Raw genomic sequence first — 20568 nt, 5'->3', positions numbered from 1 at the left:
ACACACACACACACTCACCAGAGGTGGAAAGTAACGAAATACATTTACTCACGCTACTGTATTGAGTAGTTTTTCTGTGTATTTTGTATTTTTTAAGTAGTTTATAAAATCGGTATTTCAAAGACATTTTGAGTGAAGTATTGTACTTCGCTACATCAAAAATCCCATCCGTTAAGACTAACGAAAACGGAAAGGGAGAGAAAAAAATCGCGCCCTAAACCACTAGTGATAATGATCAGCATGTAGCCTACAACAGGACATGAATCAAGCTGGCGCCATGCAGTCTTTCTGAAAGTGATGGAGACTGGATCACGAAATGCATCAGATTAGCCTAATTTATGAAAGTGTATTTTCCGCTATTCCAATCGGTTGTCTCAGTTCGTTTTAGCACTAATGATTGCGGAGATATTTAAGCAAACACCATGGGATTTCGTGTTTTGACGTTTGTGCTCACCTTTCTTTGGAAAGAAGTTTATTAGCAGTTGTTTCCCCTCATTTTGATGTCTCTCTTTTTCCTGTTTTGGCCTTTGTTTTTAGTAACCTGACTTGGCTTTCTTGGAGAAAGACATTGCACCAGCAGCGAAACAATTATCGGTCCACTACTAGCGATGCTCAACTAAATAAACAAAAGATAGGCCTAGACTACCTTATGAATCGTGCAGGCGGACTAAACCATTAGCTCTTTAGCAAGGGAGAGTGAGAGTGACCTTACACAGTTTTCACTATGATTTGTATACAAAATCCAGTCAGTCAAACTTTAAATTTCGTCTGACATTCATTTTGACATTTAATTTGGAAGTTAAAATATTCAGGTAAAATAAATATATGGTGGAAATAAGTATTGAATGCTTTTTTTTTTTTTTTTTTTTTTTTTCAGTAATTAGCCTAAACTTCCAATGAGTCTATTCAAAATTTTCACCACACATTATATTAACACACATATAAAAAATCCAAACATAAGAGTTTTGTGTATTAAAGTGGAATGACACAGGAAAAAAGTATTGAATGTGCCTACTGAAATTTCTTCTTCAATACTTTGTGGAAAAGCCTTTGTTTGTAAAGACAGCTTCAAGACATTTCCTGTATGACAAAACTTATTGGTCGCAGTATCAGGTCTGATTTTGTCCCATTGTTCTAAACAGATTCCAGGAGTCCCTCTTGTGAATCCTGATCTTTAGTTACTTCCAGAACTATTTAATTGAATTGGCTGCCTTCAAGTCTTTCTGGAGCTTTCTCCAAGTGGTCCTTGGCTCATGGAATTGACTATCCTTCTGACTCCCTGGTCAGAAATATTACGAGGAGATCCTGTGCATGGCTGGTTGATGATGCAGTGATGTTTCTTCCACTTGCAGATAATGGCTCCCATGCTGCTTACTGGAAGATTATGATGTTTTGAAATGCATCTGTAACCAATCATTGATATGTTTTGCAACAATAAGGTTGCAGCTTTTTGCTTTTATCCATCATGAAATGTTTCTTGTGTGACACCTTGGTAATGAAAAACTTTTGTATAGCCCATCAATATGTAGGCTACTAACCAAGCTTATATTAATTTGCACAGATAGAAAGGATAACTACTCTCTATACAGATTCCAGCTCGTTCCTTCCCTTTCCTTGCCTTAGTGCTTTTTCTTAGCGTGTTCAATACTTTTCCCCTGTGTTATTCCACTTACATGACTCTACTTATGGAGTTGTTTGGATTTTTTATGTGTGGATTACCTGAGTTATTACTAATGCTTGGTGAAAATGTTGTGCCCCCTGTATTCCACTTTTCACGGGCCCTCTCCTCCATTGGGGCCCTATACTTCCCTCTTTCCCCCCCAGTACGATGCCCTTTAATCTGCTGAACCTTCTGCTCGTTTCCAAATAAAAAAAAAAAAAACTCTCTGCAACTCAATATTGGCCTGCCTGCCTCAGCTGCCTGTGAGGGGCTTTTCAGTTGTGCTGGATTACTGTTCACTGCAAAGCGACCTAAGGATGAGTGCAACTAACTTTGAAAATCAACTACTGCTCAAACTTAAAGAACTCCGGTGATTTTTCACATAGATCTCCATTTCTCAACGTCCTTTTCAAGCAAGTACCTCCACTCGGCGGCCATATTGCAACACTTTTTGGGCACTTATCGTGCATATATTTCAGCAGAAATGCGTGTGCGTAAGGCTTCACGACACCAATCTTGCTCCAGCAGCGAGATCACAACAGAGGATTGGCACGATGTCTTCACAGCACACCACGATTGGCTCAATGTATTTTACAACACACCACATGATTGGCTCAATGTATGTCGATGTTTTGCCGCGGAAGGGTTGTGATATGTGTAGACAACTGCCATATTGGCGTTACAAACTAACCCCATGCATTACTATGGAGGATTTTTTGAGTGCTGTATCTCCTCATTAGAAAGTCTTTGGTAAAACTGGTTGTTCTGGTACCCCAAAAAAAAAAAAAAAAAAAGTAACTAAGTAACTTTTACTTAAAGTACATTTTAAATGAACTACTTTTTACTTTTACTTGAGTACATTTTCAGATCGGTACTTGAGTAATATTTCATTATGGTAATGGTACTTGTACTTGAGTAATATTTCATTATGGTATTGGTACTTTTACTTGAGTACAATATTTTCGTACTTTTTCCACCTCTGACACACACACACACACACACACACTTTGCGTGTAACACACTGGTACTATAATCACAGACAGTTTTGTCTCAACATGGTGTTTGTGAGAAAGGACATTTTGCATGTGTGTGTATTTGTGTGTGTGTGTGTGTGTGTGTGTAAGAGAGAGAGACAGAGAGACAGTATCAGTGAAGGTGTGAACTTTATTTGTAAGCGTGTGCATATGTGTTTGTGTGGGTGTGTGGTTGTGAATGTGTTTGTGAGAGTCAATGTGCATAAATGTGTGTGTGTGTGTGTGTGTGAGAGAGAGAGAGAGAGAGAGAGAGAGAGAGAGAGAGAGAGAGAGAGAGAGAAAAAAGAGTGTCCAACGTTGAGGGTGGACAGTGAGCAACATGTAACAGATAACAGGAGTGAGGAAGTGCAGGGGAGTTGAGGGATGAGGTTTGTTAAATTTTAAACTGATTAAGAAAGTTTTGTTTTGTAATTGTTCAATAAAACCACTTGTTATGGATTTTTTATGGACTTGGAGTAATTTTTACTCAAAACTAATGGCTGGGATAGATTCAGCACCCCTAAAAACCCCTAGTTAGACATCTCAAAAGCTAATATTGGTCAACAAAATGTTTTCATTATTTTCGCCCAGTCCCTCTGGGCACCCCAAACTTGATGGGCTCTCCAGGTGTTTCCCCGAGGATTTGGCCATGGATAAATTGGGAAGTGTTACTAGACACCTATAGGAACACATAGTAAAAAAAGCTATTGGTAAGAAATTTTTTTGCAGATTGGCGGAAAAAAAGTCTAACTTTCCCTAACTATCAGTAAGTCTACGCTACCAGCTGTCATTGTCATCCAATTTGCGCCATCACATTTTCAGTGACACAGCACACAGGCTGTAAGAGCAGCAGACATAGCCTAAACTAGGCCTAGCCTACATACAGTATCACAATAACCCATTTTCAAATTAAAAGTCCCCATAAAGGCAGAAGGCCTTTTCATTCAAACAAATATATAATTAAATGAAAGGGAAAAAAAAACAAGAATATAACATGTAAACATATGCACATGTTATAAGGAGTTATTTGCAATGAGCTACCCCTGCCTTGACTACAGAATATAGGTTAAATATAGCCCTGCCAGTGTTGCTTTGTTTAGGCTATTAAGATAAGGTTTAAGATAAGATTTAACATTTTCTACCCTCAGTAAATGTCATGTTAAGGTTAGTTTAACAGGTGTTACCTTTACATTATTCAAAGCTTGCTCAGGAGCTATAGGGTTACTCCCTTGATCTAGTATGTGATGAGATCAAAGTCCCAATAGACTTGCTTAAAATTAGTTGAATATAAGAACCTGTGTAGGTTTGTATAGGCTGTATAGTAATATGCTATCAATATATTATAATATAATATATTTTAAGTCAATTTGTCAATTAGTTTCCACAAAATTCCCCAGAAGTCACCATTTAAGGGGTTATTTTTAAAAAATTTCGTCACAGGGAGCATGCAGGCCCAAAAGTATTTTATCACATGGGGCCCACATTCTCCAGCAGCACCCAATTAATAATTAGTATTTTTGTACAATGTGACAGCCTATTTTTGAATGTGATACCTTCACTGGCAAATTATATGAGACAGCAAGGGTGTGTGTGTGTGTACTGCGTATGGTCGTGGGCCTTTTTAGAAGAAAGTCCAGTATACCTTTTCTTATTTTTATTTGTCATTTTGTCTTGATTGAGATAGAAAGAGTGTAGTGCTGGAGAAGTGGTGTGTGCTCGTCCTACACATAACAATGAAATAACTTTTTTATCTTGGGTTAGGATTAAATAACAAATAATTGTGTATAGGCCAGTGTTTTTATTGAAGCAAAAAAGGAACAAAGTATCCAGTAACTGTAATAAGATACTTGATTTGAATTGTAAGCATTGCTACAATTTCTTACTCAGAAAGTTAAGTAACAAAAATGACCGTAATCTGTTATTTTATAATTAGTCACCCCCAACACTGAATTTCGAAAAGTTGCCGCTAGTTGCAGCTCGAAGTCGTGTTGGTATTAAACAATATTGTGAAGGTATTAAAAAAGGTATTAAAAGGTATTAAATTCAACTTAAGAATGTCTGTATATACCCTGTCGGCACATGCAGTTTACTGACCTATCCAAACACTTGAAGCGCACCATTGACTTTAGACTAGGTTTTTCCTCTTTTCGCTGAGCCGCCCGCAGGAGCGCAAGTTTATTCCATCATTTACCGACATGCGTCTGCGGAGGTAAAAAAAAGTCCACTGCGCATCGGGTGCAAAATAGGATTGATACATGCGTCGGTGTACAAAGTCAATTGCGTTTGGGTGCAAGATGGGGTCCAGAAACTCTCCACTTTCTTCCCAGTATGAGATTCAAAGATGCATAGAATTATTGATATAAAATAAAAACCTGAAACGCCTTAATATCATACACCACAGAATTACATAATGTACTACATCTATTTGAATTCATAGAGTTTAGGGCTGTCACTTTTTCGAAAAATCAAGTTCAAACGGATTTCAAATACCAAGCAACGTATTCGAATATATTTGGATATTTACGACCCCCCCACCCCCCCGGAAAAAAAACACCGTAACGGAGATTCAAATTTATTACGTGACAAAAGAAGACATAAACAGGACTTGGGCCATAGCCTGTCTAAAAACAATCTTGAAACAGATTATCAACTTAATCAGGTGCCACTATGCACATCACAAAATAGGCTATGCAATGGAAAAAAACGGAATCGGAGCTGCAGAGCACATACAATAACGTGACAACTTAAACAGCTTAACAATAACGTAACGACTTAAACGTGACAGCAGCAGGAGTAAGGCTATCTGCAAAATTAATTTTTTAATGTTGTTTGCTAAAAACACCAATCTATCAACATGATCTGGATCAAGTGCAGCTCTCTTTTTATTCACGATGTTACCTGCGGTGGAGAACACACGTTCGGAGCGCACAGACGTGGCTGGCACACACAGGTATTTGCGCGTCAATGTTGACAGAAGCGGGTATTGTTTTGCAGCCCGTGTCTCTCCACCAATGCAGTGTGTTACTGTCTGCAGGGAGAGAAGGTTCAGTCATGTAGTTTTTAAGCTCCTGGATACCATTATTGGTACGTGAGCCCGAGTTGATAGAGTTATATATGTCCCCAAACAAGCTTCCCATGGCACACAAGGCCGGCGGAGCCACGTCTTCCATCTCTTGCGCACAGTCGCCGTCGATCTCAGCTTCCCTCAGCTCCTGAGATAAGCTTTCAATTACAAGGTGTTTCTGCCCAGACGAAAGGTGAACCAAGCGGCTGAACCGGGGGTCCAGAAGAGCCGCTTTATTGAGAAGCATCCATTCGGGGTTGTTCTGACTGTAGCGCGCTTTGAAATTGTCGATCATCTTGGCTAAGACGAATGGAAATAATAAAATGAATTAATCATGAATGATTATAGACACACTAATTGTTTTGTTTTTGGCTCATGTTGTTAACTGTCATATTTTGATAGGTTATATTAATAAGCTTGGGAAATTAGGCTGGTCATGTTAAGCTTTAGCCTCTGCTAAAATGAATAGAAGACCTACACCAGCCTACCTTTAACTTCTTTGATAGCTGCTCTCTGTGTTGCGTCAGGAGTGTTCAGCTGAGACAGCTTAACATGTTGAAGAGGTAGGACCGCAGATACTGTAGGGTAGGCATCGGTGGAGAGGGCCTGAGTAGCAATTTTGAATGGTTTCAAAGTGTCCTTAAGTTGCTCAACCACAGTCCACTCCAACGTGCTTAACTCTAAGTGGGACATTTTTTTTTTTTTTTTTAATTACTGCGGCCACGGCTGCCTGATGTTCGGAGGCCCGGCAGATCATGTCATAGGTCGTGTTTCATCTCGTAATGTAATCATTAATAAGTTTTTCCTTTTTTAGGCCCAGAAGCTCCTGCTTTGCCTCCAACAGGCAGTAGTCAGCGGTGTCTACTACAACTTTTTCATGTGATATGTTCCATTGGTCCAGGGTGTCGCTTATGCTCTCTGCGACATGAGCTCTTTAGTGCAAAGAACGAAATTCTCCAGCTCCCAACAGTCGGATATGAAGTGAGCAGTGACTGTCACATAAGCATGTGTCGCCAGCGATGTCCACCCATCTGTGGTCAGAGCCAGCGTCTTGTCCTTCAGTAGGGTCTTAATATTTTCTCGTGTGGTGTCATAAATCTTAACTATGCGGCCCGACATTGTGGTGCGACACGGAATTGTATATCGTGGCTCCAGTTCCTTTATGAGATCCTGAAACCCGTCTCCAGAAATGACACTCATAGGTCTCATGTCCCAGAAAATAAACCTTGCCATCTTATCAGTGATGGCTTTTTCACAGGCATCTGACAAGGTGCCGGTTGTGGAGCAAAGTATGTAGCCATGCGATTTTGGACGCCTGGCGATGCTGTGGTCGTCTGTTCCGACTGCGCTGCCTCATTTGGATGGTACCTTGATAGGTGAGCGCGGAGATTGGATGTCGAGGATATATAGCTGAACTGCTTTTTGCAAAGTCGACAAACGGCCTCTTTGTCTATTATTTTACTATCTACGATAGAACCCAAACCATTTCCAGACACCACTTTTAAGATGACTTGGTGTCGCAATTTGCCGCTCAGGCTGGCTGCTCTGTGCGTTATCCATTTTCAGGATACTATTATTCGCTTGATTTTGTCATGGACCTATGCTGCAATACGCTTAGAGTGCCCGCTACTGGATCGGATGGCAAAAAAAAAATGGTCTCATCATATGCTAAATAACTATATAAAAAATGCGCTACACAACATGGCTCTTTAAAATCCGAATCGTTTATACATATTCGAATACGGATATTTCATAACTAATATAGTTGCAAACTTGCTACCCACACAGTGACTGACAATGAGATAATGACATGATTAGATAATGAAAGAGCACTTTCTATGTGGTTTGGTAGGAACTAAAACCTAATAATCTCACTGTATTGTCACTAATACACATTCACAATCCACTGTACTTGTAATTGTATTTTTGCTTTTTTACATCTTCCGCATAATGTCAAGGCTTACATTTCTTAGACACTGTGCTGGAATTAAGGTGTGAGCTGAGCTGTTTAAGATTTGTAAAAGGAAAATGTTGTATGGTGGCCTCAAATATATGATAACTTATGTGTTAAAGCCCTGTGATGTCTCATTGCAGTAAGGGAGTGGAGCCTGTGTGCTTTGACACGATGACGTGTGGCCTGCGTCGGGTCCGCCGGATCTCCACTTTGTCATCCGTGTTGCAGCCCTCCTTCATTCTCACCACCGAGTGGGCCTGGTACTGGGAGGATGAATTCGGAAACTGGATCCAGTACGCCACAGCAGTAAGAAAAATATACACAACCATGATTGCTTTAGTCGTGTAGATACCATATGTATCTGTTTAGTTAGAATAATCTTAATGGATAATGTTTAGTCCTAGTCTAGACTAAAAGCTTTTTTCAGTTGGAGATTTTCATTGAAGTTTGCCTTCAGTCTAAGACTAGGCTTAATCTATATACGGGATACTGGGCCTGTATAATGTCTTATGTATTTGTTTATCTAGAATTGTGCTAGTCATGCAAATGCAAAGCCTTATATGTATCTGTCCATTTAGAAGAGTGCTAGCTGTGTGTGTGTGTGTATATATATATGTGTGTATATATATATATATAAAACCTTATTGCCTTTTGAATCAAAATTGTTTAGTCATATACATATAAAGAGGTTATGATGTGGTTTGGTAGGAAGGAGGTCACAGCTCAGCTTCCATCACGAGTGAAGACTTCGAGCAGAAGTATCAAGAGGATCCCAGTGCAGTGGTGGAGTTCACAGCCGGATCTCAGAAATATAAGCTCTGTTTCCAAGGTACCAGACGCATTCCATGTCGTCGTCGTCGTCCCCCCACACACACACACACACACACACACACACACACTTACACACACCCCACCCCACCAACCCACACCCCCAGTAATGAAACAGCATTGTATGTTAGCTAGAATGTTTTAATATCAGTGTATAGTAGGAGACCTGAAAGTATGTTGGTGTGGTGTATAACTTGGCTTTACCATGTATGTGATGTTCAGTTGTGGTTTGACAATCCATTCAGATTTTTGTTTTATTCAAATTGCATGTTTGGTGAGAATTATCTCAATGTGATTCGGTGCATAGTTGTCTGAGGTAAATGTTTGGCCTGTGGCATCAGGCTAAGGTAAAGATAAAGATATGTCTGACATTGGTGGCTTTCAGAGTACTTCTAGGACTGATTATGTGGATTAAATTCATGAGGTAATGTTTAAAGGATGCACTCAAATGATCACAGAAGGGATTGTTTGCTTTGCCCTAACTGAAGAGATTGACCACAAACTTTTTTTATATATCTTTTGCAGATATGATTCAGACCAACACGCACTATGCTACCAAAAAGCTAGTCAGAAGGCGGCCTGTGTTTGTGTCTGCAGCTGATGCACAGACTATCAAAACCAGGTATTTGCTTTTGAGGTTCCTGGCTCTTAAAATGCCGGGGATACAGATGCTGTTGTTTTTTTATTGTTACACAATTCACTCTGTCGAGATTTAAATTGAATTGTGACTTTTGATCAATTGTAAATGATCAGTTCTATTTCATCAATTTGCATAGCATTATTTAATGTTATTGTTGTGATATTTTTGTGTGTCTTTGTATTCATTTTTTTCCACAAATGAATCCGATGTTATTTTTTATTATCATTTATAAACTTTTTTTTTACAGTAAAAAGGCTCCCAATAATCGGTCAAACTTCAAAGCACTGCCTGCACACTGGGACAAAGCACAGACTCCAGAGACTGGCTATAAGGTAGATATAGAGACACTAAGGTAGATATGTTGTATGTATAATACAGATATTTTTGCTGCTGAAAATTGCATGGCTGTTTGACATAAAACCCTCAAGAAATATTAATCGTTACCCTCTGGGGTGTGATTCTTCCGTTTTTAAACGGAATTCCGTTATTATTTTTTTTGACTTGAAAATGAGATCCGATTAGGTTTTAGAGGGGGGGCTGTCGGTAGGCAATATTTCTGCATAACACAGGCCATCGTTATAACAGGCCGCTGACAATGACGACGGGTTTTGTGCTCCACATCTTTCCGAATATCACGCCGCAAGTAGTGTATTCCGTTTACTAGTGGATTTCATTAAAAAGTTAAAGTAGAGGGGTTGATCAGCTGCGTTCTGAAGAATGCTTGATTCAAGTTCAGTGTGTGTGGCGCACTAGTTTCGCAGCAGAAGCCATGAAACGGTAGCCTGACGTAGTCAAGTTTTTCCCCCCCTCGTTATGGCTTTGCATCGGGTTCGCTGTCAGGATTTTCCGATAATGAATCTCGTGATGCTGATATTGAATTTTAATTTCTGCGCGTGTAAGCTGTGCTTGAAGTTAGCTGTGACAGACTAGCCTAACCTTACAGGTTTTCAAAGCCTGTCTACCTTAGGCCTACTACATTGTTTAGTTAACACCTTGTCATTTCGGGTTTGTCCAGCCGTTCACCTCCGTGAACCTTGCGCCCCTTGTCTAAAACATATTTCAGGATGCCATCTCACGATGAGAAAACGTAACGTTATGGTGACGGTGCGAGATCAAAGCTTTGGCATACTTAGTAAACGTCTTGCACATAATATTGAGCTGAATATTTAGTGGAAATTGCCTGCTGTAGCATTGTGCTGATAGATAAAAAGTCGCCAATTTAAAGGCGCAGTCCGCATTTTAACCCTAGCTCTCCAAGTGTGCGCTTGTAAAACTAGTGTTGTAGCTGCTTAGCCTATACAATCCTGGTGCAGTAGCTTAACTACCATTTATTTTAGGAGGAGAGGTGTAGGACCTACAGTGTTACTTTGGGAGGAGAGGAATCAATGTAATTTGATTATCTTTGAAACTGAAATATCAACAACGTTCAAGTTGCAACCTCTACAATCAGCATCAAAATATCAGTAGGCCTATCACATCATTCACTATTTTGTACGTAGGCCCAGAGGACTGTTAAGGCTTCAACATACTCTACACTCCTGACCGGTAGCGCGACAATGGGACGTCACGGGAGTGCCGGAAAACATTTGTACTCGCGCTGATGGTCGCGACACTAGTTGCAATATTCTCCTGAATTGGCATTGGCCTCAATGGCAGTAAAAACTACCCTCTGTGATGATACTTCAGACTTCGGTTGCTATTCACAACTACCATCTAGTTTCCAAGGTATGTGCAGCTAGATAGATAGATAGATAGATACTTTATTCATCCCGAGGGAAATTTTAGCAAGTGCTAGCTGGCTGGTGCTGAGAAATGAGTTTGTGTAATTTCCTGAGGTGGAATGAGATTTTTTTTTCAGGTCTTAGATATCCTTTGGTTGAAAATAAATATCTTTGTTACCTTTTGCTGGATTTTTGGCATGTCCCTGGGTCCTAGGTCTTTCATCTTAATTCCCTCTCTCTTCATTAACTTATCCAGTAGACTATTTAAAAATCACGAACTCTTGCTGGTAACCTAACCAGGTTAATTTCCCTCTCTTCTCAAACTGACTATTCAAACATGTTTATTTAAGATGTGGGCTAGGCTATATGAAATGCCTGGTTGATGTCTGTATAGAGGCACGCATGCTCCCTGATCTTGGCTTCAAGCTCATCCTGCTTGTCACGCGCATCTGAAAAAAAATCTCTGGTGCACGACCTGCCTGCGGAGGCTGAAATTTCTCGTGCGACAGAGGAAATGACGCAATTTTGACGTCAAATTGTCGCGCTACCGGTCGGGTGCGGCGAGTATGCTGGACATTTTAGGGGGCAGGCTATATATTATCATCAAGTAGGAGTATAGTAAATAATTTAGTCAACATTTTAACTCAATGTTGGTTTAAGTTATAAACAAAACATTTTATAAATGGAAAAAATCCATGGTTCTGCGTCACTGTTGGCAAAATGATCATGATGGCCTATATATTTCAGCCATATTTGGTTTAGTCTTGTGTAGGTCTATAGCAGGGCTCTACAGTGCGCCCATTTCACTTCAAGAGATCATGCGGAGTAAAATGATGCAAAGCTTGAGTGCAAAAAAATATTTAGGCGCACTGGTGCGAATGACTTCTAACCATGTCAATGTTTGTCTACAAAATACACGCAACATCGAAACATTACTGGTGCAAACCATATAATCCGTCGCGAATGCAGCATAAATACTACACCTCCCATCAACGTTAGCAGTTTGGCGTTGTGGCTCGCTAGTAGTCTCTTCTATCAAATCCAAGATCCAGAGAGAAAAGCGGGAAAGTTACACTAGCCAGCCAAGATGCAAGATTGAAGAAATTAGTTCTTCTATCCACGAATTCATTGGATATAGGAGGAACAGGATGAGATTCTGAGAATGCAGTGAGAGAAGGAAAGGTAACCTAACATGCCTTTTAGCCCAGTTGACGTATTGGCTGCAATATGCAAAATATAGCTGTAGCGAACGGCACAAAAGTAGCCTCCGTAATACTCCCATTTTATTTAAAGGTAGAACGCTACTGACAACTCCAGGCTTCACGATGCTTGTTTGTTTACACCGAATGCAAGCTGAAGTGCAAAAGCGAAAGTAGGCCTAACGTTTGCCTACTGCCCCATCAATGCAGATATTTCAAATAAAACTAAAAGTATAAAAGATATATCCTTGATTAGCCTATGTTGGGTTTTGTGGAAGAGAAAATGGACTGTTTTAGTAGTAGTATTAGGCAGTATGCAGTCAGATAGGTCACCATGGGCATATTTGGTTTAGCTATAGATGGATTCACAAATAAATAAATTAGCCTACATTTGGCAGGATACTTGATATACAGGCTAAATGCAAATATGGCAATGTGCCATGTACAAATGTAGGAAAATAGAACAGACTGAAAATAAAGTAGGCACTGATCTTTAAAATCCTGTTTCCTGTAGCCTAAATGTTGTCAGTCATTCTTAATATTCGCAATTGGTGCACTGGCATGTTTAACTGTTAGCTGCAGTATAATGTTAGATTATGTGTAAGTTAAGTACAGAACTGACTGTGCGCCCAATTTTTTGTCTGTGCTCCTACATTTTTTAACTTGGGTGCACAAGTGCTCCTGAAAAAAAATGTTAGTGTAGAGCCCTGGTCTATAGGCAACATCTACTTTGCTCTATTATAAATTAGTTTTCTTTAGGCCTTATTGTAATATGCTATAATGTTATTTTATATTTTCTTTAATCTTATTTTTTCTTTATCTTTGCTACACACCCCTGAAGTTTACAGTTGTGAAAATAACACCATAAATGTGTATATTAAATATAATCCATGTCTGTACACACAGAGAGTGAGTATGCCGAGCAGCACTAATGAATACAAGCAGATCATGGCACTTTTCAACACAACCATGAGGGGCTTCAACATGGTGTCGATTGAACGAATCCAGAACAAAGCACTCTGGGAAGTCTTCCAATGGTATGGCGTCTTCCAATAGTTGTACTTTAGGACATGCTGCGACCCAAATCACTTTTGGCGCCGTTCTGTTTTACTGTCAGTTTGAAATGATTTCTATTTTTTTGTTCATGGTATCAATTAGGCAAAAAGACTTCATGAAGAAAAACAACAGAGGCCTTAATGTGATGGAGAAGCAGCTTTTCCACGGGACAGATTCCAAGCATGTTGACACCATTTGCCACAACAACTTTGACTGGAGGATCTGTGGGACTCACGGGACTGCATATGGGAAAGGTTTGTTGTTGTTTTAAGAGAATGCTAACATTGTTTCCCCTATTCTCCCTCTTCAATTTCCTTCCTGATTGTTTGTTTATGTGCATCAGAAGTGCGAAACGCTGATGTCAGGGGGGTTGCTGCGGCGTAGCGGTAACGCCTGAGTCATGTACCATATGCGGGCTCAGTGCCCATGGGGACCCAGGTCTGTGTCCGACCTGAGGTCATTTACCGTTCCCACTCATCCACTTGTTTTTCTGTCTTCTCTTCACTGTTCTGTCTAATAATGGTGGGGAAAACCCCAAAAATATAACTTACAAAAACCTTCTATGTTATGAGTGTCAGTTGTAGATGCGATTTCACTTTCATTACAGGAAGTTACTTTGCCCGAGATGCGAAGTACTCGCACAGTTACACCAACCCATCGTCCACGAGGATTCTGTTTGTTTGTCGTGTTTTGGTTGGAGATTTTACCCAAGGACACACAAGCTACCTCCGTCCTCCTTCCAAGGGCAGTGGGGACACAGTATTTTATGATAGTTGTGTGGACAGTCTTTTCGACCCAAGCATATATGTCATCTTCGAGAGGCACCAGGTATACCCGGAATACCTCATCAAGTATGAGGAACGTGCAGAATCGGTTCCTCAGAGGACCTCGATTATCTCATTTCAAAGTTCCTCAGTCACCTCCGCGCTTGGGGTGAGACCAACTCCGGTCTCTTCGCTTCAGCCCCAACAGCAGACAACACCATTGGGCCGAGTTCGGGTTCCAATGCCGGTTCCACCCCGCTCTCAAAGCCTCACCTCAGCAGCCAGGACAGTCCCCCCTTCTGATAGGATCCAAGGTTCAGTTCTCAAGTCAAGATCAACTTTGGCCTCTTCTCTCCAGCCCCAACAGCAGACGACACCATCAGGGCGAGGTCCGACTCCAGCTCCGCCCCCTTCTCGAAGCCTCACGTCAGCATCCAGGATCGAAGATTCACTCAAGAAAATGCAGCATGCACTCAAGATGTTACAAGACCATATGAATGACAGGGCATGAACTGTTTGCTCTAAAGTTCTAGTTCAGTTCCTATGTCTAAGGTATTGACTGAGATATTGAGATGACCTGAGATAATGTCTATTTGAGAGTGCCTTACTCAGTTATTGAATTTAATTGTATGAGACCACAAAACGTCACCTCAAACCACCTTCAAATTTCACATGATGAGAGTTCATCAGATTATTTCACTCTGTTAATCAGATTACTCGCCTTTGTTTCCTGTGCTTTGAAATTTAGTTGAATAATAAAACCATTTTGACTCTGTGATAGTTTAAGCAGACTTATCATTTTGTGTTTGTTCTTTGTTTTTTGTTTGTCTAAGTCCTCTTAGAGCAGCGTTTCTCAAACTGTGGGTCGCGGAGACATGCCAGGTGGGGTGCAAACTGACGTGAAAAACATTATTTTTGTATCTGTAGCCTAGGCCAAGGTAGCTGTGTTATTCATAGGGAAGCGCTCGTGTCAAGGCAGCTTAGTTAGTCCCGACCTGATGAGATTTTAAACGAGATTGTGAGAGTAGTGAATTTTATCAAGACCCGGCCCTTAAAAGCGCGTCTATTCTCTGCACTTTGCGAGGAGATGGGAGCTGACCAAAAAGGCTGTACTGTTTCACAGCGAGGCAAGGTGCTGTCGCGCGTGTTTGAGCTCCGAGTCGCCTCTTCTTGGAGCACCTACCTCACCTAGCAGATTAGATTACTGCATTCACCAAAAAACTTGAGGTATGGGACAGGCGCCTCGATCACGACAGTATTATGCCTTTGAGAATCTGAGTGAAATCGCTGAAACGTCTTATTCGGGAGCCACTCTTGTTGATCCCACGTATTAAACAGTAGGCCTACATCACATCCCTGCAAAGTTTATTTCAAAAATATTTCCCAACCAGCAGTGCTCAGTATGACTGGATTATGGATCCATTTAATCGAATGCTGAAATACCAGCATGTTGGTATTTCATTGAATATATTTTACGATGCTGTAAAATATTGGCCTATGCTTCCTAATATGTTGCTGGAAAACAGAAATATGTGTGTTTAATTTACAATAACACATTATGTATTCATTTATTATTATATCTGCAGAACCAGCTGATTAACTCTGAAGAGGATATATTTAGAACTTGTCATTATTTCAATAAATTTGACAATTTTAAGCTTGACCTACCACTTGCTTAGAGCGATGAGTGACAGGTAGGATTCGAAAAATGCCCCTTTGATCAAAGTGGGGAATAAAAGGAAAAAGTTTGAGAACCACTGTCTTAGAGTGACATTTTTCACTGGTCTTGATTCTTTCCCCATCTCTGCTAAACAATACTGTAGTACAATCAGGGACATTGATTTTTCTTTTCTGAAAATAATTTAAATCAATGTAGAGTCACAGAAACATTTTACTGTTCATGAAAAAAAATGTTGAGTGGCATTATCCTGCCTATAAAGTCTTAATGTTGAGTGACATCCAGCCTATGAAGTCTTAAAAGGACCAAAAATCTAACCAAAAAAAAAAAATAAGGGTTGTTCAGGCTGTGTAACATTAGCCCAAATTTGTAGGGCTGCAAGGATCAATCGGGTTGTGTCATTTCTCTTAAGGAAAATACATCAAAATTCTCCGATTGCAGCTCCTTAACATGAATAATTTCAGCACTACTTACTCCTCCATGACAGTGAACTAAATGTCTTTGTTGTGTGGACAAAACAAGGCATTTGAAGACATAGTGGGCTTTTGGAAACAATATTTTTTTCACATTTTTCTGGCATTTTACCGATCAAACAACTAATCGATTAATCGAGAAAATAATCAGCAGATTAATCGACTATGAAAATGATCGTTAATTGCAGCCCTAGTTACTTGTAACTTTATTTCACATATGTTGTCTACAGTAGAATGTTAAGAATGACATGCCAAAAAAGCATGTTTTAAACTATTGTGTAAGTGTTTTACTACGTTTCTGTGTTTTTTATTTTAGGGAGCTACTTTGCCAGGGATGCTAAGTACTCACATAGCTACACAACTGACTCTCGCACCAGGTGCATGTTTATCTGCCGTGTCCTTGTGGGCGACTTCACCAAAGGGGACTCCAGTTACCTCCGACCTCCATCCAAAAATGGAGGGGACACAGTCTTCTTCGACAGCTGTGTGGACGACGTGTACAACCCCTCCATCTTCGTGGTGTTTGAGAAGCACCAGGTATACCCCGAGTATCTCATCCAGTACAGCGAACATTACCAAGCATCATCCAGTGCCACGCCATTTTACACCCAGACACCTAGACCAGCACCCACACCAAGGCCAGCCCCGACATATCACACATCACAGCAACCCCGGTCATATTCTTATCGTACCAGTACTTCACATTCTGCTGCCTCATCATCATCAGCATCAGGAGCTTATTCTACAAATCCTAGTTCTTCTCAGTCTGACACTGGCCGGTGTGTTATTAGTTGAGAAGAATAAACTCCTAGAAGTAAATAAGGGCTACCTTAATGCTTGAAAGACCTCAGGAAGTTAAAGCCTAACACGTCTTTTCTGAAAAGAATTCAAAGATCTTCTTGTGGTTATTATCAGGGTGCATTCTGCTCTTTTCTTTCTTATGATATATGAACTATTGTATACACTTGCACTTTGCTTCTATTTGAAAACTTAAAAACTAATGTGATCAAACATTTTTTAATGATTGACCGACTCTGTCGAACTTTATTGAATAAGTGTCAACATTTAAATTAAATATTAAGTGCTTGCCAGGGCTGTTTACACCTGTGTAATGAACATATCAGAGTTATGTTGGCAAAACCAAAAATGTCCCATTAACAATATAAAACTGTTTTATGTAATGATATATGGGATATATTATTTTAGGGATGTTGGTAATTAGCTCTGTTATGATGAAATGACATGGCTTTTTATGTAAAGACGGCAAGCAAATGTATGAACTCTCAGAGCTTTATTGTTTGTTTTTTCTTCATATATATCAGTATGCACTTCTGATATGCACTACATGTTTAATTTTAAAAATAAATAAATATTTGGCCCGGTTGTCAGCTCTTTTTAGTAAACTATGAAACATTACTTTTGTAATGATCTATGGTTTGTTATTAAATAGTTTTTGTATAACCAACTTTGTATCTTACCTATTGACTGGTAAGTGTTTCCTTCTCTGCTACTGTAAGCTCAGTGTCAAATCAAATCAAGTCCTTTTAATTTTGAATATGACCTTCAACTTCAATTCGAATGTCACTCGACTGTAGGATGACCGACAAATGTGCAGTGGTCTCTTCATTTTTTCCACACCTGTATCATTTCATACACAGAGGCCATTCAATGTGCTTTACATAAGAATAGTTTAAAAAGTGAAGAATAAAGAAATTATGCACTGCCTTCTCTCTCTGTCCTTTGTCTCCTGCAGTATTTGATCAGGATTCTTTTCAAGCTGAACCAGAGTAGTGCTTAACTAGCTACCACAAACTGAACTGATCTATTGTTAAATACAACGCCAAATCAGAAGAAGTTGGGACACATGTCAAATGCAACTAAAAACAGAATGTGATAATCTGCAAATCTCGTAAACCCATTTTTAGCTGCAAAAAGGACATAATCAAATTTGACTATTTCATGGTAAATATTATGTTAATGTTGAATTTGATGCCAGCAACACATTTCAAAAATAGTTGGGATGTGGGCAAAAGAATGCTAGAATAGTTGTGTAATGATAAAGACAACAAAAGAAGGAATATTTCACAGTTAATTAGGATAACTGGCACCACGATTGGATATACAAAAGAGCATCACAGAGAGTATCTCAGAAGTAAAGAAGTGGAAGCATTCTTCCCTCTGTGTAAACCTGTGTGGGCAAATGATGAAACAATATGCTGAAAGAATAATGCTTCTTAATGACATTGCAATTTGGGGACTTCATCATCTATGATACATAATATCATTCAAATATTCAGAGAATCCAGAAATCTTTGCAAACAAGGGATAGAGCTGAAAAACAATATTGGATGGCTGTGGTCTTTTGGCAAGACAAGGCAGTTTTATTTCTATAGCACATTTCATACACAGGGCAGCTGTTTTGACTGCAGCTGACTGTTTTGTACCGATTGGCCCTCAGATGGCACTGTAGTAAAACCAAATCTGTTATGCTACATTAGCCTGTCTCGCACCACTGTCTGAAATAATTTCTTGCCGATGTAGCCTATCATAAGCTAACTTAACAATAATTGACAAAAATCAGGCTAGGAGGTTTTATTAACGGAGTCAAAAACAGAGCTTCCACAGTCCTGAGAGTATTCCACAGGGAAAAACACACTGGGCCAATCCTCAGCAAAAGGTAGTCAGAAATTGAACAAAAACACTCCCCACAATTACATCCCAATAGAGCAATATCGGCTCTCTCGAGTGTCCAGTTGACTGTGTTTATAATTATTGTTAATTAGAATAAGAATTCTATACATCTGTTCCATTAATGTTCCCATCATTTGTTGATTATATGATGATGGTGAATGTCAGTCTCTCTGTGTGTAGTGTCCTCCTGCGGTTTTGTCTATTTGTCCCCCTCTGCAGGAGCTGTAGTGTACTGCGGTCAGTCAGAGTCTCCACCCTTCTTCTGTCGGCCCCTGGTTCATCTGCCTCCACCTGTGTCTCTGCTCTGCCTATCAATCAGTTGTATGAAGATTTGTTACTTTTTTAAAGTATATTTTTTGGGCTTTTTGCCTTTATTCCGACAGGACAGTGAAGATAGACAGGAAGTGAGTGGGAGAGAGATGGGGTGGGATGGGCTCTATGCACGCAAATGGAATGGGAAATGACTGCAGGTCGGATTCGAATCTGGGTCCCCGTGGGCACTTGGACCTAGTGATGGGTAAATGAAGCCTCGAGCGCTGCTCTGCACGTTTCCCTAATGTGCCAAAGCTTCGAAACATGGAAGACAAGGAAAACACAGCGGCATCTGGTGGTTTGCATAAATTATAGCAGCCACGGACTAGTGAAAATAATGCCTACAACGTTTAACACAATGCCAAAGCTTCGAAATGTTCTCATTCATTACATTAAAAGTGTTGCAAGAAATTTGCATTTCTGTTTGTCTCAATTCAGTAGCCTACAATAAAATACGATTAGGCAACATAATCCCGTCACTCGTTATCACGTGAAGATTGGTGTTTCGGTGGAGGTGTGAAATCGTGTTATCCCAGTCAATGATCCAATCGGTCTCCCATCCACTTAACAACCGCAGTAGACACTACTTAGCTTCTGAACCAGCATAGATATATATATACTGACTAGATGTCGCCTTCGGCTTCTCAGCATGCGTCAACACCGCCGCCATCTTGTAGCGGGGATCTGAAGCTCTAAACTAGTTCTCCCGTATTTAGTTAAGGCCACTATGTTCAGACCAATTCGTTCGTTCAATTTTTTTGGGGATTTGTAAAACTATATATTTTTGGAATCCTTACAGACTGAAGAATCAGAAAATCTTTGGTCATTACTGCAGTCATTTTGGGTCCTGAAAACAATGTACTATTACACTAAAATCTCCAAAGGCTAATTTGCTGATATCTTGCCAAATTGAAATTAAAGAAAATCTGAGGTAAAAAATGTTGAGGACAAGTTGTTATACAGCATTTTTAGATAGTTCAAAGGGTCCTTAATACAAATCCACTGTATAACATTTAAATCAGGTCTCCACTTTCTCGGAATTTTCATTCAAAAATGGATGCCTTGCTCTCAGGCGAGAAAATACTGGTAGATAGGGTAAACATTTAAACTTGTATGTATCACCACAAAACTTTCCCAGTTTTTCACTTACATTAAGACAAGTATTTTTTGTATTGCTTGTTTCTGAAATTTAATGTTTAAATATGCAAATGAGGCTTAATCTACTGAATATGCGCTAATTAGCACAAATTTCCAAACTTGACATCTACATGTTGGAGGAAGCCACCTTAAATATTAGCATTGCTATTTAATGATATAATAGTAGCCAGGAAGTAAAGAAGGTCCCTCTAAACACCATGGAGGTGTTAGCCAGTATGTTAAATGTTAGCAATCATGGGTTTTAACTTAGATTCGGGAATCCTGGATATTTTGTTTTATCGTCTAAGTGGAGCTGCTTAGCTGAACAATTGTGTACTTTGTTCAGAAAGCATGTTCAAAAATAGGATATTGAACAAT

At 39.7% G+C, this 20568-nt stretch overlaps 1 protein-coding gene across 4 annotated transcripts in view; it reads left to right on the top strand.

Moving 5' to 3' along the window:
• Positions 1 to 17728, top strand: part of si:ch73-252i11.1 (uncharacterized protein LOC553517 homolog) — a 35410-nt gene extending 17682 nt beyond the window's left edge. For 2 of the 4 annotated variants that reach the window (XM_048268238.1, XM_048268240.1), the window contains exons 6-12: positions 7832 to 7997; positions 8400 to 8520; positions 9045 to 9141; positions 9407 to 9491; positions 12986 to 13116; positions 13238 to 13389; positions 13743 to 14674. In XM_048268238.1, the coding sequence (XP_048124195.1) occupies positions 7832 to 7997; positions 8400 to 8520; positions 9045 to 9141; positions 9407 to 9491; positions 12986 to 13116; positions 13238 to 13389; positions 13743 to 14410 (1420 nt within the window). In that variant the 3' untranslated portion in view covers positions 14411 to 14674. Of the gene's footprint in view, positions 1 to 7831; positions 7998 to 8399; positions 8521 to 9044; positions 9142 to 9406; positions 9492 to 12985; positions 13117 to 13237; positions 13390 to 13742; positions 14675 to 16366 lie in introns of those variants that run through there. The other 2 variants (XM_048268239.1, XM_048268241.1) reach the window with 2 other exon arrangements.
• Positions 17729 to 20568: the final 2840 nt, after the last annotated feature.

This window comes from Alosa alosa, chromosome 17, assembly GCF_017589495.1.
Source record: "Alosa alosa isolate M-15738 ecotype Scorff River chromosome 17, AALO_Geno_1.1, whole genome shotgun sequence".
Classification (NCBI taxonomy): domain Eukaryota; kingdom Metazoa; phylum Chordata; class Actinopteri; order Clupeiformes; family Clupeidae; genus Alosa; species Alosa alosa.
The sequence above is the reverse complement of the archived record's forward strand: the minus strand, read 5'-3'. Positions and strand labels throughout refer to the sequence as shown.